We start from the raw sequence: 27,416 nt of genomic DNA, 5'->3' as shown, positions 1-27,416 counted from the left end.
CAGTGGAGGACTGGTCTCTTCTACTGGGGAAGAGGAGTAAGACCTGCTTCTTTGTACCTCAGTTTCCCTGTGACCTCCATGGCCCCACCCCTGCCTTATCTTCCTGGGTACTTCGTGCTTTCAATAAATAGATCTTAAGGCCCGAAGCATCCTGGGCTCTGTGCTGGGGCCGCAGCGGTGCAGATGTGTCAAAGTCCCCCCTCGAGGGGCGTCTAGTCAGCGGAGAGACTCACACAGCAGGACCCCACACAGGCTAGGGTGTCGGGGTGGGCCCAAGTGACGTCATCTCCACAGCTGGGGGGGCCCAGTCTCTTCCCTCCTCCACAAGGTCTCCGGAGTCAGGGCTCCAGGCCTTCCTTTAACTGCCTGCAGGTCTTTCTATCCCTGGAAGTTTCCTGAAAGTTCTTCCTTGGGTCTGCATGTAGCTTCTCCTGCTTTCTAGAGAATCCAGTGGGTCTGGTTTAGAATGTGCATGGGGATGGATTGTGCAGCCTGGGGGGAAGTGGGAGGGAGGAAGTTTTGGGGCAAGCCTCCCATGGGGTCCCTGCTCTGGCCCTGGATTCCCCTCACCCTGTGACACCCACAGCCACGGTGACATGGGTCTTCTCCACAGTTAGCAGAGAAGGAGGAGAGCTTGGAGCCACGCGGCCCTGAGGTCCGCCGGGGGGTCACATAAACTTCAGGGAGTCTTGGGTTCCTCCTCCGTAAATGGTTTAACATCACTGGCCTCCAGGGATGGCTGTGAGGATCCAGAGCTGATAAGGGGTCCGCCTAGGGCGGGGTCTGCTGCACTGGGGAGTTCAGCCCCAGGGGCTGGATTAACTGTCCCTGGGGTACAGACCCTGTTCTGAGGGCCTTGGGGGAAGCCTCACAGCCCCCTCCGTCATCCCTGCCGTCGGACTGGGGGCGCCCACCTCCCCATCTCTGTGCCCATGGGAACAGGCCGAGGGGCTACTCCTCCCACAGTGGCCCCCTCCTTCCCATCACAGCCTTCCTGCTTGGTGGAGGGGGGTCTCCCTTGACCCCACATCCATGCCTGGCCAGGCAGCTCTGGGGCTGGGCAGCGAACCTTCCCCCAATCCCCACCCAAGAAGCCACGCCCACCCTTCCCACCCCTTCTCAGCTCCTGCACAGACAAACATACTTCTGCTCTGTTCCCTCCAGAGGCACCCCAGGGCTCCTGCCTTCTGTCCCTGGGCCTCTATTATTCCATCCGTGACCCAGGACAAGGATAAAGGGAAGGGCCTCCTGGCTCCATCCCGTCTGTGGGTCCTGCCAGCCCGTAACATGACTTGTCTTCTCAAAGCCAGCCCCTTCTGCTCCAGAACCCTCCATGATAGCCCTTGGCCTTCATTCTAGGTGTCCCTCCAGAGCCAGGTGAGAGTCTGCCCCTCCAGGCTTCTTGTCCCCAGCACACAGCCCCTGCGTGTCCCACAGTGGTCCGACTGCTTCCTGCCTCCGCACCTTCGCTGGGGCCGGTCCCCGCCCAACGGACCTTCCTTACCCCCTTCTTCGACGCCTCTCCCCCGCCTCGCCCAGTCCTTCAGACGCCAGGCAGCTCAGACTGCTTCCTCTGAGCTCCCTTGGCCTGACTCTAGGTGCTACTTCGGGACAACACCACGGTGGGCACACAGTTGGCACTTACTGTTTGCAGAACAAACAAGGGACAGTTCGGGCACTGTCTCCCAGGCTGAGGGAGCACTGATGGTGGGAGTGTTTCCCATGCCAGGGCCGAGTTCAGCGCCGTAGTGCCCAGACCTCCCCAGATCTCACAGCAGCCTGGCCAGGAAGGCACCATTGTGTCCTCTTTACAAACACGGTGACCGAATATTGTGGAACCTTGCTTGAGGACTTGTAGCTCAGAACAAGGAGAGCAGGGCTTTGAACCCAGGGCCACCTGACTTCAGAAAGACCGTTAGAGAGTCCCTCTTTCATTTGGGGCTTTTTTCCCTGGAGGATTTTCCCACCCATGGAGGAAGCAGGCCTGATGTTCTGCTGTTCTCCCTGGGCCCTGAGAGCTCAGCCCCAGCTGCCATTTGGGAGTGTTCTTTCCCTATCCCGGGCCTCAGTTTCCCTGCCTGCAGAGCAAGGAATGACGAGCCAGTGTCAGGCTTACGTAAGCCACTTTTGGTGCCCCAGGACACCTGTTCGAATCCCAACTCTACCATCTTTGGGAGACCAATTATCTCACCGCACCAGGCCTCTGTTTTCTCATCTGCAAAATGGGAACAACTGAGTTCAAGGGGCAATGAGCTCCAGCTGAGCCTCCTTGGTCAGGGCCTCTAAAAGGGCTCCTTGTTAGGGTGATTGTTTTCAGCTGTCCCCCGGGGGCTGCCAGATGAGCCTCACCAGCTGGCCCTGGAGAGGGTGGGATGGGAGAGTGGGGTGTGTGGGGAGACCAGCCTGGAGCCTGGGCCCTCCCACCCCACTGCCTCCCCCCCACACACAGGGCCCCCCACCCAGCGACAAAGCCCGAGGCACTTCCTCTCCCCGCCTGGCAGGCTGCCTGGGCCAGCCCCTTCTCTAAGGAAGCGCATTTCCTGCCTCCCCGGGCCAGGCTGGATGAGCCGGGAGCTCCCCACCGCTGCCGGTCATACCCCAGCCTCCGTCCGCAGCCCCAGGCCAGGACTGCTGCCACAGCCGCCATCCGCAGGAGCCCGGCACCCCCTCCCCGCTCACCCTTCGGCCAGCGACCCCCGGCCCGGCCCCGCGCCCCTGTGCCCACTTCTCCTGACCCCTCGGCCGCCACCTCAGAAGGCTGGAGCAGGGACGCCGTCGCTCCGGCCGCCTGTTCCCCTTGGGTCCCTGTTCGCGCCCACGCCGGCCCCCACGCCCGCCTGCAGCCCTGCCCCTGGACACCGGATAAGGCCCAGCGCACAGAGCCCTTGGTGGACAGCATGGACCGCCGCACGCTGCCCCCGGTCGTCGCCCTGCTGCTGGCCGTCTGCAGCCTCAGGCCCACAAGTAGGTGCCCAGGGACCCCGGGACGGGGGGGGGGGGCGGCGGCGGTGAGACTCGGCCCCAAGTGTCCCCGGCCCCTAACCTGGTCCTGACCTTACACCCAGTGGGGCTGTCCTAGGGGGTCTGGACAGTCCAATGTGGACACCATCGGGTGACCAACCCTCCCGGTTTGACAAGACAAAGAACTTTCAGCCCTAACCGTCTCAAGCAAATGGGTGTGAGTTATTTGCCTCAGCCCCGGCCTCTGGCGTCTGCCTTCCTAGCTCTGTCCAGGTTCTCCCCAGGAAGCCCATGTCCTAGAGTGCTGTGCAGCCCTGGGAGGGTCTCCTGCCCTCTCTGGGCCTTAAGGTTCCCATCTGAGGAAGCTGTGGGAAGGAGGGTGTGTGGATTCACAGTCAGCACAAGGGCTCTTGGTTCAAATCTCACATGGCTGCTTCCTGGCGGTGTGATGTGGAGCGATGGCCTTCGGGCCGCTGAGCAAAGCGGGGAAGGGGACGGAATTCCTCTGGGGCTGTTGAGGGGGCAGCGTGCTTGTAGACACAGCTCGGAGCAGGCTGGAGGATTCTGTGTTGTTATTGCGGCTTTATGATCAGCTTTAAGTTCCTGCCTCTCACCTCCCCAGGGCCTGTGAGCGGCCCCCAGAACACTCTTGAACTTAGCACTCTCTGCCTCGGCTTACCCTCTGCTTCTCAAGATGCGGCAAGGTGGGGACACCGGCCCAGACTAAGGGTTCTGCAGGGGCGGCTCAGGCTGGGGGCTGTTCTAGGCGGTCCTGGCTCTGCGGCCTTCTGACACTGACCAGAGAGGCTGTGAGGAACTGGGGACACCCAGATCTCCATCCCACTCACTTGGGCCTTGCCGTGTCCGCCCCTCACCCACCTGAAGCCACAGGACAGCCCTATGGGCTCTCCTTCACCCACGGCACATCCAGAAACTCCCTAAAGGATCTGGGGTTGGTGGTGGGAAGAGAACAACCGAGGCCACCTCCCTACCTGATCCCATCTTGTGGCATTTTAAAGTCTCCAGTCCTTGGTCTCTAAACCCCTACTTCATGGCTCACAGGAAACTGTCACAGCCACTAAATAACCTAGCACAGATTTGACCCTAGACTTGTGGCTCCTAACCACGTGTAATAAGTATGCACCCCCCCGCCCCCATATAGCTCCCAGCAAGCCTGCAAGACGGCTGCCTTCATCTCCCCATTTTCCAGGAGAGGAAGTGGAGGCTGTGACCTGCCAAGTTCACACAGCTCAGACAGAAGCCTACCTGAGCTCCACGACAGGCCTCCAGGCCGCCCTGTCTTTCTCTCACCGCTCCCACGTTTCTAGCTTGATAACACTGTCCTCTCATCATCCGAGAAAGATCCATGTAGATCTTCAGGGCCTGGTTTTCTAGGATAGAAGGCAGTGGTGTGCTGGCAAATAATGAACAATGGGGTGGAGGGCGCTGGGGATGGTGTTTGTTAGTGTCCAGGGTGTGAATGTTCCTCTATGGTCGATTTCGAGCTACCAACTCGGCAAGCTTGCAGGTGGGATGCGGCGACCCCAGCACTTTGTCCGATATTTTTACCACATCGACACAACAAACATTTAAAAATGTTTCTCTTTGGGGGCGCCTGGGCGGCTCAGTGGGTTAAAGCCTCTGCCTTCAGCTCAGGTCATGATCCCAGGGTCCTGGGATCGAGCCCCGCATCGGGCTCTCTGCTCAGCGGGAAACCTGCTTCCCTCTCCCTCTCTCTGCCTGCCTCTCTGCCTACTTGTGATCTCTGTCTGTCAAATAAATAAATAAAATCTTTCAAATATATATATATATATATATTTCTCTTTAAGCTTATACAATTTAATTTTTTTAAGATTTTTTTTTTATCGGGGCTCCTGGGTGGCTCAGTCATTGAGCAACTGCCTTTGGCTTAGGTCATGATCCGAGGGTCCTGGGATCCAGCCCCGAATCGGGCTCTCTGCTCAGCGGGAAGCCTGCTTCCTCTCCCACTCCCCCTGCTTGTGTTCCCTTTCTCACTGTGTCTCTCTCTGTCAAATAAAAAAATAAAATTTTTTTAAAAAAATTTTATTTTTAAGTAGCCTCTACACCCAATGTGGGGCTCAAACCTACAACCTGGAGGTCGAGAGTCACGTGCTGCACTGAGCCAGCCAGGCGCCTGCAAATTTAATTTTTTAAAGAGACATTATTTATTAGAGAGATCATGAGCAGGTGAAGGGGCAGAGGCAGAGGGAGAGGGAGAAGCAGAGTCCCCACTGAGCAGAGAGCCCAAGGTGGGGCTCAATCCCAGGACGCTGGGGTCCTGACTCGAGCCTAAGCAAATGCTTAACCTACTGAGCCACCCAGGCGCCCCCCAAAAGTTAAATTTTAATAATGTTTGTGTTTAATAGCCAGTTGGAAAAATTAATAATTTATTCATCTCCTTCTGGGAGTGGGTACCAGTACCCCAGTGATCATAGGGTTCAAGGACGTTCTAAACCATCCAGCCCAATTCTTTTATAGTCTGGGAAACTGAGGCTCGTGGAGGGCAGGCAGTGTGGAACTCAGATCTCCACGCTGGGGGATGGGGTGGGAGTGACCCTCACATCCTCAAACAGGCCTGAGAAATGGGTCCCAAACAGGTCCAAGAATGGGTCCAGCCTTCTGGGAACGCAGTTTGGCAGAATCTCTCAAAACCCTAACTCGTGTATGCCTTCAGCCCTTTGGCGCTGCTTGTCTAACTCCGTAAAGGTCTGTATGGCCCATAGGTACCTGTAACAAAACCCCAACTGGAAACCACCCTAATGTCCATCAGCCTGGGCCCTAGCAAATGAATCCGTATTCAATGACATGCAGCCGAAACAGAGAAAAAGCTGAATTTGTGTCTATTCTGCTGTGAACCAATGTCTGGGACCTGGCCTTGGTCACTCCATCAGTGACTCCATTCCTGTCAGAATAAAATAGTAACCGTGCACAGGCACGCATGGGGACAATTCCGACGTCCCTGTTCTCCAGCACAAGATTTTTCTACCGAATTCTCTCTAAAAGTGTCTCTAAGACACTTTTTTTGCCACGTTGGAATGCTTTTTTTCTCTTTAAAGGACAAACATGTAGATTTTTAAAGAGCAATTTAATTATGTAGTCACTTCAGTCTCCTCCTCAAAGAAAACCGATAAGAAGGGGAAAAAATCACTTCCCAAGTTCCTTCATTAATGTCGGCATTGTTAGGTGGGTTGCCTACTAATTTTTGTCCAGCTCTTTTTTTTTTTTAAGATTTTACTTATTTATTTGTCGGAGAGAGAGAGAAAGCATAAGCAGGGGGAGCAGCAGACTCCTCGCTGAGCAGGGAGCCCGATGTGGAACTTAATTCCAGGACCGTGGGATCATGACCTGTGCCAAGGGCAGACGCCCAGTTGACTGAGGTGTCCCTTTTGTCTAGCTCTTGAACGTAGTTTTAAGGAAGATGGATCAACATTTAGGAGACTTGGGCACCCTTCTTTTGACCCAGAAGATTTCTATGTTGTCATGTAGACCCCATAACCATCCCTTTGTGGTTCCAGAATATTCTTTCTCTTTGATGTGCCATCCTGTCATTTGTCTAACGAATCCCTTATTGTTGAATATTTAGGTGATTCCCCTGTTGAGGCTAGTTATAAATACCACCGCCGTGCACGTTTTTGGTACATGCACCTCTTCCTGTATTTTGGAGCATTTCACTTGGACAGAGTCCCAGAAGTGGGGGGGGGTGCTGGGATTTGAGGCCCGTGTCGGGTGGCTGGGATCAAAGTGTGGAGAAGCCTTTGCTGGAAGATGGGGCAGAGGCAGGACTTGGAACCTGGTGCTGCCCGGATCTGGGCCTCTCCAGACAGGGGGCAGGTGACACAGGACAGAGACCACAGATACCCATCGCTTAGAGCCCGCATTTCAGGGCAGCTTCCCATTTGCCAGGAGAGAAAAGAGGAACTGTGTGAGCCAGGAGCAGATGTGTCCCTGGGGACAGTGGGGACATGACCTTTGAGACTCTGTCTCATCTCAGCCAGACAGAGAGTGACACTAAGCCCCAGCTCCAGCCCCAGCTCTGGACCATCCTCCAGAGCTGAGCTGACTTCATACCTGGGACAGGGAGGGGGGTGAAGAGACAAATATCCCCGCTGACATTGACCCAGCCCCCACTCTTGGCCCCACCCTGCTCTAGACCCGATGTGTACCATCAAACTTAACCTTCACAAAAGCCCAGGGATGCAGACACTCCTATCTCTCCCACCTCACAGCTGAGGAGACTGGGGCACAAGCAGGTGAAGGAATTCTCCCAAGTAACAGCCCAGGAATGAGCAGCTGGGGCTTGCGCCCAGGGTCTAACCACTGCTCCATTCTGCTTGAGGGGAGATGAGGTTTGGTCCCCTTCTTGCCCTGACACTGGTCCTCCCAGCTAGAGTGCCACTCGATCGGTCCCGATGAGAAGACTTTCACAACAAGGCTTTGAAGGTTGAACAGAAATTGACCAAGAGGTGGAGAAAAGGAAGACCATTGGTCTGGGGGAGAGCAGGGCAGCTGCAGGGAATGAGGTGTGTTTGGAGGAAGAGCTTACTTCTCCCGGGTGGGTTAAGTTCTCATGAGAGCAGTTGCCAGTCCTGAGCCTCCTCCTGCACCGCGAACCTGCGGAGTCCTGCCCGTGTGTCATCGGTCCAACTTTCGCAACAACTGGATAAGGAAGCCGTTGTGATCGCCATCATCCCCATTGTATGGATAATAACACTGAGGCATGGAAAGGAAGCTGAAAGCTGGCAGAATCAGGATCTGAACCTTGGCATCCATCAGATCAATGCACTTTTTTTTTTTTTAAGATTTTATTTATTTATTTGAGGCAGAAAGAGAGCACGTGAGCAGGGGCAGAGGGAGAGGGAGAAGCAGACTCCCCGCCGAGCAGGGAGCCCGACACAGGGTTCTATCTCGGGACCCTGGGATCACAACCTGAGCGGATGGCAGATGCTTAACTGGCTGAGCCACCCAGACGCCCCCGATCCCTACACTTTTTAATCCCATGTTAGGTGGTGGAGCATGGGTTTGACCCTGTGGGCACTGAGGAGCCACAGGAAGGCTGGAGAAGGGAGCCTTGAGGGCTCTCTGTAGGGGCACTGAGCTGGAAGCTGGGACATCTGGGAGGCTATACTGGGACCCTGAAAGGAGCAAAGGGTGGATGGATAGCTGGGTGATTGAAGAAAAGAAAAAAAAAGACAAAACACAGAGAAAGCCTGTGGAAAGGCTCTGCCCTGGAATTAGGAAGTAATCAGAGCCACTGTGTTCAGAATGCTTTCTGCGTACCAGGCAGACACACAGCTACGCGCCAGAGCCAGATTGCCTGGCAGCAAATACAGACCCTGACTCATAATAGCTGGGTGACCTTGGGCAAATTCTTGTACCTCACGGATCTTGTCTCCCCAGGCATCAAATGGTTACAAGAGCAGTACCCACCTGTAGGGCCGCTGCAAGAACCAAATGAATGAACTCATGTCAAGCCTCAAAACAGTACCTGGCTCTCAGTAAGCGTGACGAAAGCTGTTTTGCAAGTGGGGAAACTGAGGCTCAGAGAAGTTAGACTTTTGCTCAAGGTGACCATTGTTTTGAGGGGTAGAGTTGGGATTTGACCCAGGTCGTCTGGCTCTGGTGTTGCTTGACCATTATTCCCTGTGGCCTTTCAAGGTGCTGGGGTGGCCAGGTGGAAAGCCCCGAGGTGGCCCTATGCTCCTGGGTGGGGGCGGAGGAGGAAGGGGACTGAGGTGGGGAGGCGGCTCCTAGGTCTCTCATTCGGGGCCGGGTCACCCAGGCCCCTAGCGGCGCCTCCTCCAACCCGGGTCCCGGGAGGCCCTGGCGTTTCCCTTGGTGCCAGGGGATTGTTTTCAGCTCTGTCTGGGCCCGCCTCCGGCTCCGGGAGACAGGCCCGGGCGTCATACTCCCTCCTGTCTCCCCATTCTCGTCTGCGGGGTGGGGGCAGCCAGGATTCGAAAAGGCCCCAAAATAAATGGACCTCTTATCTGATCTCCCAGCCTGGCCCGTTATCTGATCATTACATAATGGCCAGGCCCGTGGCCTCTCCCGCTGACGGCATGGAGGAGGTGGCCCCCGGCGGCCCAGGCAATCCAGGAGGAACTGGGGTTCCTGGAAGTCTGGGGAGGGGGGGCAGGGAAAGTCCGAAGGAAAGGAGGAAGGCACTGTGCTAATCTGCAGGCCAGACCCTGGGTCATGTGGAGAGAAGGGGGTCCGAGGCCCAGCCTGGTCAGCCATGCGCTGTGTAACTCTGGCCCGTCCCGCTTCTCCGGGCCTCAGTCTCCCCGTCTGTGTAGGAAGGGTTTGGACCAGGTAGCAGCCAAGAAATCGGTGTTCGCTGATAGGGAAAGGAAAAGAGAAGGTGGGGAGCACTGAGGGGCTTAGTGGGTCACCAGGGATTGGGACAATGGGAGATGGTGTCAGCCCTTGCATCTGCTGGGGTGAGGGGGTCTGCTGGCCTGGGACACCAGTGACCTCCCTGCCAGAGGTCCCTCACCTGCAGACCGCCCCATCCTACCACTTCACCCCTACTCCCCTAAGACAGTCCATTCTTCTCCAGGGACTGAAGTCAATCAAATAATTGTAACCCAAAGAACCGCCATACGCCCTGTTCTTGCGGAATCCTCCCAACAACCTGTGAGGGTTTTGTGGGTGCTGTCTTCTCACAGATGAGGAAACTGAAGCCCCAAGGGGGAAAACCGTTCACCAAAGCCACACAGCTAGTAAGTGCGGGCCTGAGATTCAAACCCAGGTCGGCGTCCCTCCAGGGACCCTGCCTTGAATCAAATGCCATAGCACACTCGCACTGTGAGCCTTGCACACAGGACAGGACCAGGGAAAGGACTTACAAGGCCTGGAGTCGCCAAACGCCCTTGTCTTGAACTTATCCCTCCCAAGGTGCTGCTGGCGGGTAGCGTGGTGGAGGCCGGGGACGGCCATCTTAGGTCCTTCTCTGACCTCTGGGGGGTCCTGAGTCCAGCAAGGCTGGTTGAGGAGAAAGACGGGCTCCAAGGCCTGGGATTCCGAAGAAGCTTCCCTACCCCCTCTTCTGAGCTGGCGACGGCTGGACGTGCTGCCAGCCCCTCCGCGCCCATCTTTGATCTCCAAGAAAACAGGAAGTGAGCGCGACAAGATGGAGACACAAACTTCCAGTCTCCCCTTCTCTGTCCTCCTTCCCTCCTCCGGAGCCCCCCCTTCCTCGGCACATTCCTTAGGACGAGGTGTAGGGGCCTCATTTCCTCTTCCTCCTCTGCCGGGTCAGGGTGAAATTCCATTCCCTTCCCTCAGGACCTGTGTTTCCCGGCAGCCCAGGAGCAGGCTCCTGTGGCCCAGGCCTCCTCCCACAGCCGCCCTCTGAACCCGGGCCACCCTTCTGGCTCCCTCCCTCCCTTGGGGCCTGGTGACTCTTAATCCTCCTTGGCCCCATTCCTCCCAGCCGCCCCAAGGCGCAGGACGGGAAGTTTTCCTCTCCTGATCTTAGCTCTTGTCTCCCTTGGGAGTCAACAGGCCAGAGGCTTGGGTGTGTACACCTGTGAGCCCAGCCCCAAGGCTAGGGCTGCTGGATGCAGCAAATAAAAATACCGGATACGTGGAGCCCCTGGGTGGCTCAGTAGGTTAAAGCCTCTGCCTTCGGCTCAGGTCGTGATCCTGGGGTCCTCAGGTCGTGATCCTGGGGTCCTGGGATCTATCCCCGCATTGGGCTCTCTGCTCAGCAGGGAGCCTGCTTCCCCTTTTCTCTCTCTGCCTGCTTCTCTGCCTACTTGTGATCTCTGTCAAGTAAATAAATAAAATCTTTGAAAAAAAAATACAGGATACCCCATTCAATTTGAGTGCCAGATAAACAATGAAAAAAATTTCTGTATAAATATGTCCCATGTGATAGGATATACTTACACTTTAAAAAATTAATCGCTTTTTTATTTATTCAAATTTAACCCGGTATCCCGCATTTTATCTGTCAACCCTGCCCCTAGTTGCACCGTGACCTCGGGGGAGAGACTTTTCCTTCTTGAGCCTTAGTTTCTCCGTCTGTGGAATGGACAGAATGATATCCGCCTTGTAGGGTAGCTGTGGGATGCAGAAAGCCCTAAGCCAGTGCCAAGTGCTAGGCGTTCAGAACGTGGGAGTGACTGTCACTACCTTATTCTCACCTGGGGCTCTCTCTGGCTGTGTTTCCCCACAGGTCTCGCAGAAACAGTCCATTGTGACCTACAGCCTGTGGATGCCAAGGTGACATACGTTACAAGTCAAGTTTCTAAGGGCTGCGTGGCTCAGGTCCCCAATGCCACCCTTGAAGTTCACGTTCTCTTCCTGGAATCCTCAAGGGTGAGTGCCTGGTGGCAGGGCTGGGGTTGGGGTCCCAGAGAAAGACGCAGGTCCAGTGAGATGAGGGGAGCCTCCCTTGTGGCTGTCCCTGGAGCAGCAGGCTGTGTCCTCACCAGGGTCCCCGCCAGGAGGGAGACACGGGCATCTCACAGGGCCGGTAAGGGATGGCGTTCCTGGGGCCAGCATCACGGAGGTCTACTGGATGCCACAAATCCCAGGTGGGAAGGGCTGGGTGGGGCCAGGGACGGAGTGGAGAAGAGCCAGGTGAGCAGTGGAATGGACCAGGTGAGCTGTCACCTGTGCACCTGTCGTGATGGGGGAGTTTGCTGCTTCTTGGCGGACTGAAGCCTCCCACAGGGCTATCTCTCTGAGTCTGTTATTACCGCTACTTTTCAGAGGAGGAGACTGAGGCAGGCCTTGAGAGGTGAAGCCACATACCCAAGGCCAGAGTTCACACTAGATTCTGGGCGACCCCAAGCTAGGCTGTCCCCTGGCTCCCCAGCAGATCTGGGTTCTCGCAGCATCTGGCCTGCCGGGGCTGGTGGCCGCACCTGGCTTGTGTGGTCTCAGTTCCTGATAGCGATTCGGTGGCGTCAGCTCAGGAAGCTTGTGGCCAGGCTGCTCCTGGAACTGTTGAGTTGCCCTGCGTTTGTGCGGCGATAAGACGGTGCCCAGACCACCAATATCGTGGGGGGCCTGCTCCCCACCGCCCTGCCTGCCACCAGGACTGTGGGCCTCGATAATCCCCGAACTGAGATAGTGCCAGACACACGTTAGATGGTTTCCAAAGCCATTGTAATTTTTTTCAAGTTTGGCAACGCTATGGGACATGAGATTGGCCTCGGTAAGCTCATTTTGTTCTGCTGACCAGGACTCTGGGAGACTGGGATCCCCCGACCCTAATCACTCAGCAACAGGCCAGAGTCTCAGAAAAGCCCCTGCCGAGTGCCCAGGTCTGGGGGAAATAGACGTGTAGAGAGCCAGCCAGGATCTGGGTGATGGGTGCTCTCTTGGGGAGCGGAGGGCAGGGGTAGTGCAGCTGCTGTGGGATTAGACAGGGCTTCCTGGAGGCAGCAATAGCACTCCTGGCCAAGAGGAGTGAAGGAGTTGGTGGGGAAGAGCCAAGGACATGGTGAACACACAGACAGGTGAGCAGAATGTCGTTAGGGTCAAAATGTGGTTCACGGTGGCGGGAGCTTATAGGTCACCTTGGGACAGGGCTGGGGAGAGGCAAAGGCCCTGCCACTGTATTGAGTCTGGTCTCCTGTGGGCAGTAAGGGTCATTGGAGGATTTTTAGGGGCATGGGAGGATGCCAGTGTAACTCATGTCATCCTAGAGATCATGACAAGGGACCCTCCCGTCGCTCCCCACCTCCTCTGGGGGACTCAGTCCACGGAACATCTGGCTTTTAATCGAAGAAGCCAGGCTGTGAGCCCTAGGCCTGCCAGGCCTGTCTGCTTGAGAGGGTGGTGGAGAGAGCTGGGGTCCAGGAGACTGGGGCTCCAGCCTTGGGTACATTACGGCACCTCATATAAGTGCCTGGCACGCAGAGGGGGCTCCTTCCCTCACTCTGCCACACAAACACAGTTCCTGAGCCCAGGACTCCGTGAAGAATCACAGAGTATCAGAATCTGGCCCAGGGCGCCTGGCAGATAGCAAATAGCTGTTTGCTGACTGTGTGAGTGCAGGAATGCACCGCGAGGTACCAACACAGGCCCTGGAGCGGGACGATTTGCACACTGAGCTCTGCCTTCCCGCCTTACAGCAGCAGGACTGTGGGCCTCTTCTCTAGGCCTTGGTTTTCCACGGGAAATATGGGGACGATAATAACACCTCCCTCGTGGGGGTTTGCAAGGATCCAGTGGGGGAGAACAGACAAATATTGGGGGCAGGGCTGCCAACAACGATACCTTGTTATCATACATTATTATCTTTGGCCTCTGGGTCTCACCTGTAATACCCTCCTCTTTCCCCGCATGCTTCAGTTTCTAGAACATGTTCATGTCAGTCTGCTAATTTGATCCCCAAAGGTTACTGTGGCCAGGTAGCTGAGGCAGGGGCTGTGAATCTCTTTTTAGAGGGGGCAACTGAGGTCCAGCCGGACGGAGCTGGGCCTCCCCACCAGAGGCTCCTGGCCTCCCTGCCCCCAGGGCCCATGATCCCTGCAGACCCTGTGCTGTGACATGGAAGGCACCTTCCTCTCCAGGTAGCCCCCTGCAGTCGGGTCCACAGCCTGACAGTTGTCCCCCCACCCCCACCCCATCAACAATCCTTGCCAGCTGCCTGCTCAGTGCCCAGCCTGTGTTGGGCATTGATGGTGTAGAGAGAAAGCAGCCCAACCTCTGTCTGCCCTTGAAGCACTCCCAAGCCAGGGGAGGCAGAGGTGGGTACCCACAGCCCCGGTGCTGAGTGATAGCGTTGGCAGTGGGGGGAACACGGGGCTGTGGAGGGAAAGGGGCATTAGTGAAGACTCTCGGTGTCTAGCCAGACAGAGGGAGGTGAAGGGCATTCTGGGCAGAGGGCACTGCGCAAGCAAAGGCCCAGGGCCCGAAACAGGGGCTGACAGCGGGCGCGTGGGCGGCAGCTGTCTCAGCAACCAGCCCAAGCCCTCCCGACCTGGGGCTGCCAGCTTCAAACCCTGGCACGCGGAGATGGCTTCCCCCCCACCCCTGTGTAGCCTTCAAACCCTCAGGTTTCCTGTGGGTGGGCGGCAGAGGAGCTGTGGCCGCCAAGAGGCTCAGGGAAGAGAGGTCTGCATCAGACAGATGAGGGGCCTCTGGGCAGGGGCTCTATCTCGCTAGGTCCCCGAAGGGCAGGCCGGAGCCCGGATTCCGGGAGGGGGCCCGGGGTCACATCCTGACCCGCAGAGACAGGAAACCGGCCTGGTGTCTCAGCGATTCCCGTCAGACTGACTGCACGGATCTGCTGTCCTCCTCACAAACCCCAGGCCACCGGGCCCGAGCTGGGGCAGCCGCTGACTCACCCCGCTTCTGGGCAAACCCGGGGAGCCAAGGACACCCCGCCACCCCCCAGCAGATGCCGGGCTCTTGCACTGACTCATTCCTGACCAGAGGGGCAGGCAAGGCTGCTCGGGCAGAGAGGGAGAGCGGGAGGGGCCCGGGGATCCCCGAGACCGTCCTAGGAGGCTGTGGAGGGCGGTGGAGGGCAGTGTCGCTCTCAGACCTAGGCAATGAGAGCCCCTGTTCGGGCCCCACAATGGCCCTCCTCTGACCCTCTTTCAGGTGCACCCCTGCCTGCACCCCCCCTGGTACCTGTAGGGCCAGAGGGACGCGCCCACCCAGAGCCTGCTGCTGTCGCGGCGTCCGTGCTCTGGGTCCCTGGACTCCAGAACTCCCCGCCCATATGCGCCGAGCCTCCTCCCAGGGCTGCGTGGGGCTCTTTCTCGTCCTGTCCTAGAGGGGGCACTGCATGGCTGGTAGAAGCTTCTCCAGACCCAAAGGGAGGGCAAGGTGACTATGTTTGGGGGGCGGGCATGGCAGAGCGGGGGCATTCCGGCTGCGTTGCCCACATCTGTATTCGTGAAGAGGAGGAGGCGAAAAGAAGGGAGGGTGGGCTGGGATCCGGGGTGGGGGGGCTGCCATTCGTATTCTTATCCCAGGCCTTGCAGATATGAGGGGCCGGTTTGGTGGCAGGGCACGGATCAGGGGGCCCAGCAGGCTGGGCGGGGATGGTGTCTGCTCTCTCACTGCTGTGTCCCCGGGTCCAGCTCAGGGTCAGTCTCGCAGTCACTATCGGGTGGTTGGGTGGATGGATGGTTGATGGAAGGAAGGAAAGAGAAATACACATGCAGGTTAGGATTTGCTGAGTGACCTCGCCACGGGGTCAGCGGTGGCACTCGCTGTTCATCTCTGGTTGTGGAGGGGTGTCAGTCTTCTTCTCTGCTGAGCTCCTGGATAGAGTTGTGCCTATTTCCTGTGCAAAAGCCCCAGGCTGGGCCCCCAGCACTGGTCTTCTCAGATTGGCAAATGAACGGGGGTGGGTGGGTGGGGTGGGGTGGGGGGGAGGAACACGGGCTGACCAGGGGCCCTCTGCTGGGGAAAGCAGCACGTCTCTTCTGGGAGGTTCTGGAAGCCCACTCGTTGTCCACCTGGCTAGGGACCACGACTCTGGGATGCCAAACACGGGGACCCCGGGAGGCAGGATAAAAAGCAGGGACCACACGATACTAGAACATCTCTGAGCCCACCTCCTCGCTACACAGATAGGGAGACGGAGGCCCAGAGAGGGGAATGCCACAGGGAGGTGTAGCTTCAACGTGTCCCAGTTCTCCCTAACTGTGGCCCACCTTTAACGCCAACCTCCCCAGCCCCCAGACCGTGGCACTCCTCTGGGTGAGTGGGCAAGGAAGGAATTACAGGTCATGAGAGCCAATCTACTACCGCGTGTTTCACTGGGCACGGACGCCCGGCCTAGGGCGCAGCACCTTACTTGGTCCTCACAAGTCTACGAAGGGGGCCTGTTGTTCAGCCAATTTTCCAGACCAGGACACTGAGGCCCAGAGAGGACCAGTGACTGCCCAGGGTCACAGGTTAATGACTGAGCCCACTTTTGAATTCAGGTCAGTCTGGCTTTGACCCCTTGCCCCTGCCATCCTGCCAGCATGTGTCCTCTGACTCGGCTGGGGTAGACGGAGGGACGGCTGGCTCCATTCTGGCCGGCTCCAGTCTGGCCCTCGGAGGGTGGGGGCCGCAGGCAGCCCCAAGGCTCCGCTCCTAGAAGAATTGCTGGAAACAGCTTTCTATAAGTGGCTACTAGTGTTCAGGGCCTCCTCACCGAAATCCCCCCTTCCCGCCACCAACCCCTGGGCCAACAATGGCATCTGTGGGACACTGGCACGAAAATAGAAACGCGGTCTCCCGCCCACCCACTCAGGGAAGGGGCGGGGGTTGGCCTGAGCTGGCCCAGGTCGGAGCTGGGGGTGAGGGGCCGGCCCGGCCTGCCTGCCTCGGCTGGGCTCCCGGATTTCCCAGGGTGCCGTTCGGAAGACTGGGAGCTTCGAGGTAGGGGGAGAGGCAGACCCCTTGCTTTGCCTCCGGGCTGGGGGATTGGGGGGTGGGAAGAGGGAAGTCAGTGTGTGTATGAGTGACTCCGATGATGAGTCAGGGCTAGAGGATGGAAATGTTTGCTGTGGAAACCGGACTGGGGTTTTCTGGTAACCAGCCGGACTCAGCCAGGTCCCGGGGCTCAGAGACCCCCTGAGGGGCCCAGCTTTCCCATCTCCGTGAGCTTGCCCGCTGCTCACTTGCTGTGTGTTCCCGCCCCGCGGGGGTCCCTCTCTGGGCCTCAGCCCCCAGCCCCTCTCCAGCCCCCAGCTCTACCAGGAGGGCCATGGTGACAACTGAGTGGTGGGTGAAGGGCTGAGTGTCGTGACAAAGATGCCCACAAAGTTCCAGTCTCCTAACACCCTCACCCTCGGCATGACCCGACGCTGACGTCCACTTCTCTTTTCTAACTTCCTTTATTGAGGGCGCCACCTGGTATCTGTTCCCAACCCCGTCCTACCAAGCGGGGAGACTGAGGTACAGAGGAGCAGGGACAGTCGCCGAGCAGCAGCAACCATGAAACCATGAACGTCCAACCATGGATGCTCACAGGGCTCTTCCCCGCCAGCTCCAAGGCTGTGCCCCCGGCCACTCTGTCACCCGCGGAGCTCTCGGTCTGTGGATGCCCACCAAGGGGCAGAGGACGGGCCTCATCCACTGCAGCCTGTCAGCAGCATCTCCAGACCTCAGGGCCCATTCCTTTGCTGCGTGCGGGGCCCCAGAGGTCACTCCCCTGGGTGACAGATGGGGCAGCACAGTGATGAACTGTAGGGAAGCCTGGGAGAGCTGCCCAGAGGTCCGCGGACTGTGGGCTCCACTCTGGCACCTGACTTCGCCCCAGGGCAGATCCCTGGGTAGATTTCCTCCCTGAGCCTTGATTGCTGCATCTGTAAAATGGGACGATACCTGACTCTGCCTCAGTGAAAACCCATGTAACACGCTCAGTACAGGGCCAGGCATGGATTGGGCTGAACCATGTGAAATGACTGATATTCAGTTGTTTTTCTCGACAGCTTTTATCCAGATAACATTTGCCCATTTCCAGTATACAATTGAATGGTTTTTAGTAGATACACAGAGTTGTGCAATCCTAGACGATTGTTCAAGCGAACAGTACATACGCAATCAGAGTAAGAAGGCGGGGGTGGGGGGGGCAGGTCTATTCTCAGAGATCCTCAGTGATTCTCATTCTCAAGGATTCTGGCAGGTCAGAGGCCCTGGGCCTTTCCCAACACCCCCACAGTGGGTCTCCCTTTGCTCGGGTTAATTTCAAGCGGTCTGCCAATTACACTTCAGTTTTTTTAAAAAATTAATGAATTAAATAAGAACTTCAGATAATGATCATCATCCTGGAACAAAATGTCAGTTCTGATGTTTAGCTTTTATTTCATGTTTTACCAAAATCTATTAAATCCAGTATTTAATTTTTAAAGTGTTTAGAATGTCAGGGCACTTGGGTGGCTCCGTCGGTTAAGTGTCTGCCTTCGGCTCAGGTCATGATCCCAGGGTCCTGGGATCGAGCCCCATGTTAGGCTCCCTGCTCAGTAGGGAATCTGCTTCTCTTCCCTCTGTTCTTATGCTCTCTCTCACTCTCTCCCACTCAAATAAATAAATAAAATCTTTAAAAAATAATATGTTTAGAAAGCATAGGTATTAAATTTTTAAAATATTTATGTAACCTTTACACCCAACACGGAACTCGAACTCACAGCCCTGAGATCTAGAGTTGTACGCTCCTCTGGCTGAATGGCCAGATACCCCTAGAATACATAAATATTTGAAAAAATTGACTAAAAAAGATATTTTGAAAACCAACATGTTATAAACCCATTAGAAAACACTAACCAAAAATGTGAACTTCTAAAATATAAATTTGAAACCTCTATTATCGTTCTATAAATTCGCAGAAGACTAGTGATCCACAGGCAATGTCGATAGCTCACTAAAATGAAACCGTTCCTTGTAAAATATTGAAAATGAAATCATGTTATTTGCTCTTTTGTTTTAAAGAGCAAAGTTACAAACAAAGAGTGACTATGGTGTCATTATTGACTAACGGAAATATTTCTGGGCAGATTTTTCCAGGGGCTGAAACGCGGCTGTCGGGCTCCGTGACATCAGCTGGGGAAACGGCCAAGAGATAATTGGAAGTGAAATCTAAAACTTTCCACTGATGTCTTCATCTTGAAATACCTCTGTCCTTTTGGATAAGCATAAGGAGATTTGGGGGGTCACGTTTCATCTCTGTTGGAGAGGCCGCTAGTTCCAGAGAGCGGCTGGAATTAATTTCTCAGTGGAGTGTTTCCATTGATCATCGCGCTCGTGAGTCTGCGGCCGGGCTCCTGCCCATTCACTGGTTCAGAAAGTCCTTGAGCAGATCTGAGGTCCTGTTCTTTTTCCTTCTCTTTTCTTTCCTTCCTTCCTTCTTCTCTCTCTCCTTCCTTCCTTCTTTCTTCCTTCCTTTCTTCCTCCTCCTTTCCTCCCTCCCTTTCTTTCCTTTTATTTTTTTTAAAGATTTTTATTTATTTATTTGACAGAGAGAGATCACAAGTAGGCAGAGAGGCAGGCAGGCAGAGAGGAAGGGAAGCAGGCTCCCTGCTGAGCAGAGAGCCCGATGTGGGGCTCGATCCCAGGACCCCGAGATCATGACCTGAGCTGAAGGCAAGAGGCTTAACCCATTGAGCCACCCAGGCATCCCCTCCCCTTCTTTCTATTTCTTTCTTTTCTTTTCTTTCTTTCTTTTCTTTTTCTTCCTTCCTTCCTTCCTCTCTGTCTTTCTTTCTTTCTTGGGGCTCCTATGTGGCTCAGTTGGTTAAACGTCCTTTCTCTGTCTCTCAAATAAATAAAAGCTTTAAAAAATTATTTATTTGAGGGGCGCCTGGGTGGTTCAGTGGGTTAAAGCCTCTGCCTTCGGCTCAGGTCGTGATCCCGGGGTCCTGGGATCGAGCCCCACGTCGGGCTCTCTGCTTGGCAGGGAGCCTGCTTCCCTTCCTCTCTCTCCGCCTGCCTCTCTGCCTACTTGTGATCTCTGTCTGTCAAATAAATAAATAAAATCTTTAAAAAAAATTATTTATTTGAGAGCACAGCGGAAGTCTCAGAGGGAAAGGGAGAGGGATAGAGACTCTCAAGCCAGACTCCATGCAGAGCACAGAGCCTGACACAGGGCTCAAAGCCACGACCCTGAGATCACGACCTGAGCAGAAACCAAGACTTGGACACTTAACAGACCACAGCATCTGGGTGCCTCTGAGGTTGTTCTTTCAAAAGAAGTTTTGCCTTGGGGATCGCTGTGTCCTTTTCCTTCTTGGGAATAAGGAGGTGTAGAAAAATATGGAGCCTTATGGTTAAAATGGAGGCCTCCCCGGTCTGTATCCTAGCTGTGCACATACTTGCTGTGTGATCCCGGGCAAATGACTTCACCTCTCTGTGTCTCCTTTTGTCGTCCGTTAAGTGAGAATAATGGTGCCTATGTCTTAAGGTTGTGAGGATGAAATGAGTCAATACATAAAGCCCTTGGGACAGTCCTGGAACACAGTGAGCACTACGCAGGTGTTAGACTTTATTATTACCGTGGCTGGGGTTGTTGTTGGGAAGGCATTCTAAGTGCACACAGCACGATCAATTAACATTTTTCATGCAGTAGGTCCCCCTCAGGACGTAATGACTTCAAGTTCACAGTCTTATAGCAAACTGATGGCACTATATCAACAAAAATGTGGGCATTTTAGTACTTTAAACTAGGAAGGCAAACAAGAATGTAGGAAACCGGGAAGAGGTTGTTGCCTGGATCCTGCTGCCTAAGAACAGAGAAAGGACACAGGGTACTGTCCAAGTCACGCAGATGGTCCCAGGCCTTTTATGCAGCGGGTGCGCCGCAGAAACAGCAAACTTTGATCCACTGGTGGATAAAGTTCAGGCTTCTTGCAAGCTTTTAAAAATTTCTGGATTTGATGAAACCAATCACCTGTATTCAGCCAATATTTTTTGAGCTTCTCCCGATGGCCAGGCACAGTGCTGGGCCCTGGGAGGCCGGGGCAGCCCAGTGGGGCAGGGAGAGTGGAGGGGAAGTTGCTGAGGAGTGAGTCTTCACGACTGATCTGGGTGGCACAGCCTGTGCAGGTCTGACTGGTCCGTGTGTGTGTATCACTCTCCTGTCCCCACCCTAGGATCTGTCGGAGCTGGAGCTGACTGTCCAGAAGTCCAACCAAAACGGCACTCGGCCCCGAGAGGTGCTCCTGGTCCTCAGTGCAAACAAGAACATTCTGCTGCGGTTGCAAGCCCCAGGGATCCCCCTCAACCTGGCCTTTGTGAGTGTGTTACCCCTGACCATGGGCTGAGGCTCTGACCATGGGAGGCCCCTGCTGTCTGTCTCTGTGGGCCAGGCTCTCCCGCCCCAGCCACCCTGCCTCTCTTTTTCATTCTGCCATCATTCACTCTGACGTTATCCACCCTGCCTGGGGAATCCCATGGGGCCCTGCCTGAGAGAACCCTGAAGGCGGCAGGGTCTGGGGCGAAGAGTCCAAACCCAGATGTGGGAGTCAGGTTGATGGGCAACCCTGGCCAAGGCCAGTTCTCTTGCCTAACCGGTCTTCCCATCTGCCCAGTGGCAGAAGTGGGTCCAGGGACCTGCCATCACGTAATCTGGTCACTGTCTTTGGAAAAGTTACAAGATATGTTTGAAAATATTTAAGTACAGAGGACGAGGAAAACTAACAAGGTATTAATAGTAGTTACGGTGGGGAAACGGGATTGGGAGAGACATTTATTTATTTGTGCTTCACACTTGGTGGAATTTGTGAGATTTGCTCTAATGAACATGGTCTACATGGGAGAAGAAATATTTTGCAAAAATTCCAGTTTTAAGTGTCAGGCACGTCCGCCAGAGAGAGGAGGTCAATGGGCTGGGACCCACAGCAAGGGAGGGGTCCGGGCTGGAGGAGGTGGGGCGGCCTGTGCCCACTGCCTCCCCCGCTGGAAGGCCCTGGGAGGTGGTCCCAGATGCGAGCAGCTGCTGTTTACAGCCAGAGAAAGCAGAGGCCGGAGTGGGGGCGGACAGCAAAGATAATAAGGGGGAGAGAAACACAAAAATGGAACTAAGAAGAGCCGGCCTGTTGTGGGAGGGTTAGACAGACAGACACTCAGACAGACAGACAGAGGAGGAAAGGAGCTGGGAACCCAACACAGACCTGGATCCAGGGCTGCCTGGGAGACAGGCCCAGAGACAGAGGTCGGGGGAGGGGTGAGGAACCCAGGCTCACAGCAGGCACCGCAGAGACAGACAGACAGGGCCGCCCTGAAAGCCCCGAAGCCAGGCAGGAGGGCAGAACTGGACCAGCCCCATGTGGCAGTTCCCTTGGTTCCCAGCGGAGTAAGTCGAGGCCCTGTGGAGAGCCAGGGCTTGCCAGGGCTCCTCCTCCCCTTTAACTTCCCCTTCCCGTTCCTGGGCCCTACAGGCAGGGATCTGAGCCTGGGGCGGTGGGGGGTGGCGGGGGGGTGGGATGACGCAGGGAACATGAAATGCACCCACAGGGCAGGAAGGTCGCAGCAGCTGCTGGCTCCGGCCTGGGCCAGGCCTTCCTCCCCGAGCTAAGAATACTCAGGGATGGGGGTGGGGCACTGTTGGAGTTGGGGGGGAAGGGGGGGCTATAGCTACCTGAAAGGGGGCAGGGACTCCACCAGAGGGGCCCCAGTCGGGTTTGGAGCTTGGGACTGTGTCTGACCCAGCACTGGTGACAGACAAATGCCTCACCCTTCATCCCTGTTACATCCCCATTTTACAGATGATGACCCTGAGAGTCAGGCCGGGTAAAGGTTCCTAACCTCCTCCCGCTCTAAAGCACGGCCCCAGCCCTTCCGTCGCAGGGTCTGAGCTCCCCACCCAGGTGCTCACCACTTTGCCGCCTTATCTAAATCCTGCTCCATTCTAGGTGGACCTTTCTATGGTATCTGCCTACTGCCCCTGCCCGGCAGTCCCCCTTAGTATCCAGCCTGAAGCCCTCAGGCTGCTGTGGCTTGAGAGCAATGCGCTTGGCTTTGAAGATGGAATGCAAGGGAGTCTGCGGCCCCAACAGCTTCCTCTGAATCCTTTGGCTGCCGCAGAACACCTCTTCCAGGAAGTCTTCCCTATTTCCTTCCGCAGGCCCACCAGGGTCCCCCCTTGAGGCCTGGGCAGCAGAGGCAGTGAGGCTCCAGAACCACCCACGTTCCCCTCCCTGTCCATCCAGACCCCTGTTTTGTTCCCTCCTATTCAATAACATCCTCTGTCTTCTGTTGTTCCAAGTGACTTGATGCGTGACTCGTTTCTGGATGCTAAGATCCCCCAGGGCGGGGACAATCCCCACTAGACTTTCGTTCATTCATTTATTCATCTGTTTCTGCTTTCCTTCCTTCCTTCCTCCCTTGTGCAGGGAGCACCCGCCGTGGGCTAGGTCTGGGTAAAGCTGGCGTGTCAGGAAAGTCAAGTGTTGCTCAGTGCCCACTCTGTGCCCAGCACCACGCGGGGATGGGCCGGGCAGATGCTGTGCCCCACAGACCCCAGCCACGTGATGTCCCAAGTGGGGGCTGTATGAGTGAGACTGTGGCGGGGTGGGGAGGTGATGTTCGGACAGTGGGATAAACAAGGATATGTCTCCCTCCCGCACCAGGTACGGAAGGGCGATGCGACAGATCTGGCTCGGGGTGGGAGGCTGATGAGGGGGCTCTGGGCTGCCTCCAGACCCATCAGCCTCAGCATTTGCCGCCCTGCCTCCTCCCCTCAGCCAACTGGCTGCCTCCCCGAATTACTTCCCAACCTCCTGAACGGGACAGAGGGGGCTCGGGGCCCAGGAGCAGCACCCCGAGCCTTCCTGTGTCTTCCTAGAACCCCACACTGATCTTCCAAGGGCACCCAGGAATCAACGCCACACAGCTGCCTCCCTTCACCACCCAGAACCAGTTTCTCGACTGGGCAAAAACGAAGGGCCCCATCGTCTCTGTCGCTGAGCTGAATGACCCTCAGAGCGTCCTCCTCCGCCTGGACCAAGGTCAGCTTCCCTTGTAGCCTCTGTGGCTCTTAAGGACTCAGCTCTGAAGAAATGTGAATTCCTCGGGCCCATTTCTCAGATGTGGACACTAAGGCTCCAAAATGGGATGTGATTTGCCCCAGGTCACATACAACAAGTCAGTGCTCTATCGGGACAGTAATTTTTGCCCTAGAAAGCCGCACTTTTATTTATTGGGAACCTACTATGTGCTCAGTCCTATGCTAGGCATTTGGGGGCTGCGCAGACAGACCCAGACCCTGCCGTCCTGGAGCCAACACCAGTGAGGAGACAGCCGTAAATACGTACACAGACGAATAAATTCCATAATTTCATAATTTCAAAATAATTGAATAATTATAATCCCATATAATAATTCTAAAATAATCCCATAATTTCAAAAATTCCATAATTTCTGGTTATGGCAAATTTCATAAGAAAGAGGAAAAGTGAGGTAATGTTCTGGTGGTCGCAGGGCTGTACCCCCAACTCGTGCCATGGGTTCGTGCCTTTATGAGCCCTGGGTCCACAGATGAGGAAACGGGCGGGAGCTTGCCTCCAGACACTTGGCAGTAAGTGGTGGAGGGGAGATTTGAATTCAGGTCCTCCCAGGCACCCCACTTCTTTGCTGCTCCATCCTGTACCCCCCTTTTACCGCGGGTGACAGCAGGCCTCTGTATTAGTGCCCAGCTTTTCAGGGAGGGAACTGAGGTGTGCTTATCCCCACAGCCCCGAGGGCACCGTCCTCCTGCAATCTGGAACCCCTCATGGACATGGGCCACACTCTGGACTGGAGCCCGCTCACCCCCACATCTGTCCGGGGCTGCCGCTTGGAAGGCGTGCCTGGCCACAAGGAAGCGCACATCGTGAGGGTGCTGCCAGGCACCGAGGCCCGGTAAGGGTGCCCGCTCCTCCCTCTCCACCCCCCAACCCCGCACACATCCAGCCCCGCCCATCCTGGGCTAGCTAAGCGTGTAGTTGCGGTCACCTTAGCTCTGGGGCCCGCCACTGTGGGCCCCGCCCTGCCAACTTCCATGCCCCTCCCCGGCCCTACAGCGATCATGTCAGCTGCTGCCCACTTGACCCCAGGTCTGGTCCCCTCCTGACCAGTCTCCATCAGGCCCCACCCAACCCCGTGTCCCTGCCCCACACTGACTCCGGGGTCTGTCTCCCCGCAGGCCCCGGACGGTGACCGTGAAGGTGGAGCTGCGTTGTGCTTCAGGGGGTCCCGACGCTGTGCTTATCCTGCAAGGTCCACCCCATGTGTCCTGGCTCATCGACGCCAACCACAACATGCAGATCTGGGTGAGTCTCACTCTGCGACCCAGATAGCCCTGCGCAGGCCTGGCCAAGGCTCTCCAGAGAGAAAACCCCAACTCCCTGCATGAGCACCCCAGCTCTGAGCCTTTCCACATCTGCCCCCTTCCTCTCTGTGCCAGTTCTTCCTTCAGACCTTCACCCAGATGGTACCTCCTCCAGGAAGCCTTCCATCATCCCCTAGGAAGGCCCCTACCCCAGCCCACAGGGTCAGGGAACATTCCTGGAGAAGGGAACCCCAAGCTGATTTGAAGGACAAACAGAAACCAGTAGATGAGGGGAGGTAGCCCGGGGGGAGAAACGGTAGGAGCAAAGGAGTGAGTGGCACCAAGGCCTGGCATAACCCTGGCTGGCCGGCAGTGCCCCTGCCAGGCTGTGTGCCCCCTGACTGTGTCTGTGGCTCCCTGTTCTGTCATTAGACCACTGGTGAATACTCCTTCAAGATCTTTCCAAAGGAGAACATCCGTGGCTTCCCGCTCCCGGATACACCCCAAGGGCTGCTGGGGGAGGCCTGGAAACTCAACGCGAGCATGGTAGCATCCTTCGTGGAGCTCCCTCTGGCCAATGTCATCTCACTGCAGTCCCACAGCTGCGGTGAGCACCCTCTTCCCTTCCCTTGCCCTGTCCTGGGATCAGCGGCGGTGGCACCGTTGTGAGCAGGGCACTTGCGTCAGTCGGCAGAAGCCCCGTCTTCCCTGTCTGCAGGCGAGGACAGTGAAAGTAGCTAGTTAGGGAAGCACTGGGGGCCCGGTGCCCAGGGAGCACTCAGTGACTTGCCTGCTGTGACTCTGCTGCCCTGCAGGTGGTGGGTTGCAGACCTCTCCCCCACCCATCACAACCACCCCTCCCAAGGAGAGCTGCAACCAGGAGCTGCTCCTGTCCCTGATCCAGCCCAAGTGCTCCGAAGACGTCATGACTGTGGTGCTCAAGAAAGATCTCATCTCGGTAAGGGAACCCCTGGGAACGTGGGTAGCCAGTCCTTCGTTTAGGCCAAGAGTCTGGGGGTCCTGACCCAGGCAGGGAGACAAATCTCATCCCTCCGCAAGCCCAAGTTTTTCCACTTGAGAAATGGGCTTGATGATGGACCTGCCATGCAGGAAGAATTAAATAAGTTCTGACACACACACACACACACACACACACACACACAAAAGTTCTGACACAGGGACCCTGATGTGGTGAACTGTAAAGGCTCAATAAACAGGTATAATCATCATTAATTAATCCTAAGTGCGGGCTGAGCCGGGCGGGCACTTAAGAGTGTATCTATACAGTATGATCTCCGCCTAAGAATAACACTGGATTTTTTTACATATGAAAAATTAGAAAAGAAAATCTCAACCTTCCTGCCCAAAGATGGTGGCTACCAACATTTTGGTGTTTCTTTCTGGAATGTGTTCTTTGTGTATTTCTTATATGGTGTCATCTCCAATGCACTTGTCTGTCTCCCGCTATCTTCACTTACTGTATTTTTAGAATTTTGACATATGTACTTAATGTCGCTTTAATAAGCACAAATTATTCCATCATATTGACATGCCATAATTAACTCCTCCCTTGTTAGACACTGAGTTTGCTTCCAATTAGGCAACATTATAAATACGCAGAAAATATCACCATGCATTCTTTATGTAGGATTGTTTTCTTAGGCTAGATTTCTACATTAGTGAGATAGGCTGCAAGTTTTCATATACATTGCCAACCCACTTTTCAAATATGATTCCAATTTTCACTGCCAATTTAGGAGAGCACTTTGACTCTCTCTCTCCAGACTATTTTCGTTTTTTCAAAAAAAAAAGTCCTTTGCTAGGGCGCCTGGCTGGCTCAGTGGGTGGAGTGTGCAACTCTTGATTTTGGGATCACGAGTTCAAGCCCCACATTGGGTGCAAAGCTTGCTTAAAAAATAAAAATAAAATAGAATTTTAAAAATTTCTTTTAAAAATTTTGCCAACATTAGAGGTGGGACATGGTGTTCTTGTTTTAATTTATAATTCTTTGATTAGTAGTGAGTGTGGCCATGACCCTATGTGACTTATAGTAACCTAAGGCTCTTTATCAATGTGACTCAGTATTTTTCTTGATTTTTATAGGCATTTTACATTAAGAACAAAAAAGCCGGGGACCCTCTGTCCACCATTCTTATTCGAAATCATTTTTTTGTTATAGTTTCTAAATTTTGGCTGCAGTGATTTTTGTGTTTGGGGACATTTTAAAACATTGGGCCACCCTAGCTGCCTATCTTCTCCGGGGTGATTTCTTCTGGCCTGAGGCCGGAAATCTCAGCCAGAGCCTAGACAAACCACCCATGATCTCAGGGATCTTTAGAATGACACTTAAATTTTGTCATTTTAAAGTGCACTCCCAAGTTAAGTGCATGTGGGAGTTTTGGGGGGGTGTGGGGTACAGGGGCGATATGGAGTGACACCTGTCTGCTACCATCTCTCACCACCACCCCTCCCACCTCGATTTGGCCCAGCAGGTTCCAGAAGGTGCAGGAATTAGTGCAGGGACAGCACTGGTTGGCATGTTTGCCGCCCAGTCCAAATTACAAAAAAAAAAAAAAAAAAAAAAATCTGCCCATTTTCTCTGAGTACAGCATCCATATAGAAGAAAATACAAAGGAAAGGGTCTGAACAGAATTGCCCCAACATGGAACATTCTGCCCTCTCATTGACTTAAGAAATGTGGTCAGTATGCCAAGTTTGGATG

General features: G+C 55.2%; 1 protein-coding gene across 2 annotated transcripts in view; it reads left to right on the top strand.

Annotated features, from left to right (window-relative positions):
• Positions 1–2,556: 2,556 nt before the first annotated feature.
• The window catches only part of ENG (endoglin), a 31,448-nt gene continuing 6,588 nt past the window's right edge, over positions 2,557–27,416 (top strand). Inside the window, exons 1-8 of one of the 2 annotated variants that reach the window (XM_080819797.1) lie at positions 2,557–2,964; positions 11,165–11,307; positions 20,538–20,678; positions 23,231–23,393; positions 24,120–24,285; positions 24,569–24,695; positions 25,127–25,301; positions 25,510–25,652. In XM_080819797.1, coding sequence (XP_080675923.1) covers positions 2,898–2,964; positions 11,165–11,307; positions 20,538–20,678; positions 23,231–23,393; positions 24,120–24,285; positions 24,569–24,695; positions 25,127–25,301; positions 25,510–25,652 — 1,125 coding nt within the window. In that variant the 5' untranslated portion in view covers positions 2,557–2,897. The remainder of the gene's footprint in view (positions 2,965–11,164; positions 11,308–20,537; positions 20,679–23,230; positions 23,394–24,119; positions 24,286–24,568; positions 24,696–25,126; positions 25,302–25,509; positions 25,653–27,416) is intronic. The other variant, XM_080819798.1, reaches the window with a different exon arrangement.

The sequence above is a fragment of the Martes martes genome (assembly GCF_963455335.1).
Source record: "Martes martes genome assembly, chromosome: 12".
Taxonomy (NCBI): domain Eukaryota; kingdom Metazoa; phylum Chordata; class Mammalia; order Carnivora; family Mustelidae; genus Martes; species Martes martes.
The sequence above is the reverse complement of the archived record's forward strand: the minus strand, read 5'-3'. Positions and strand labels throughout refer to the sequence as shown.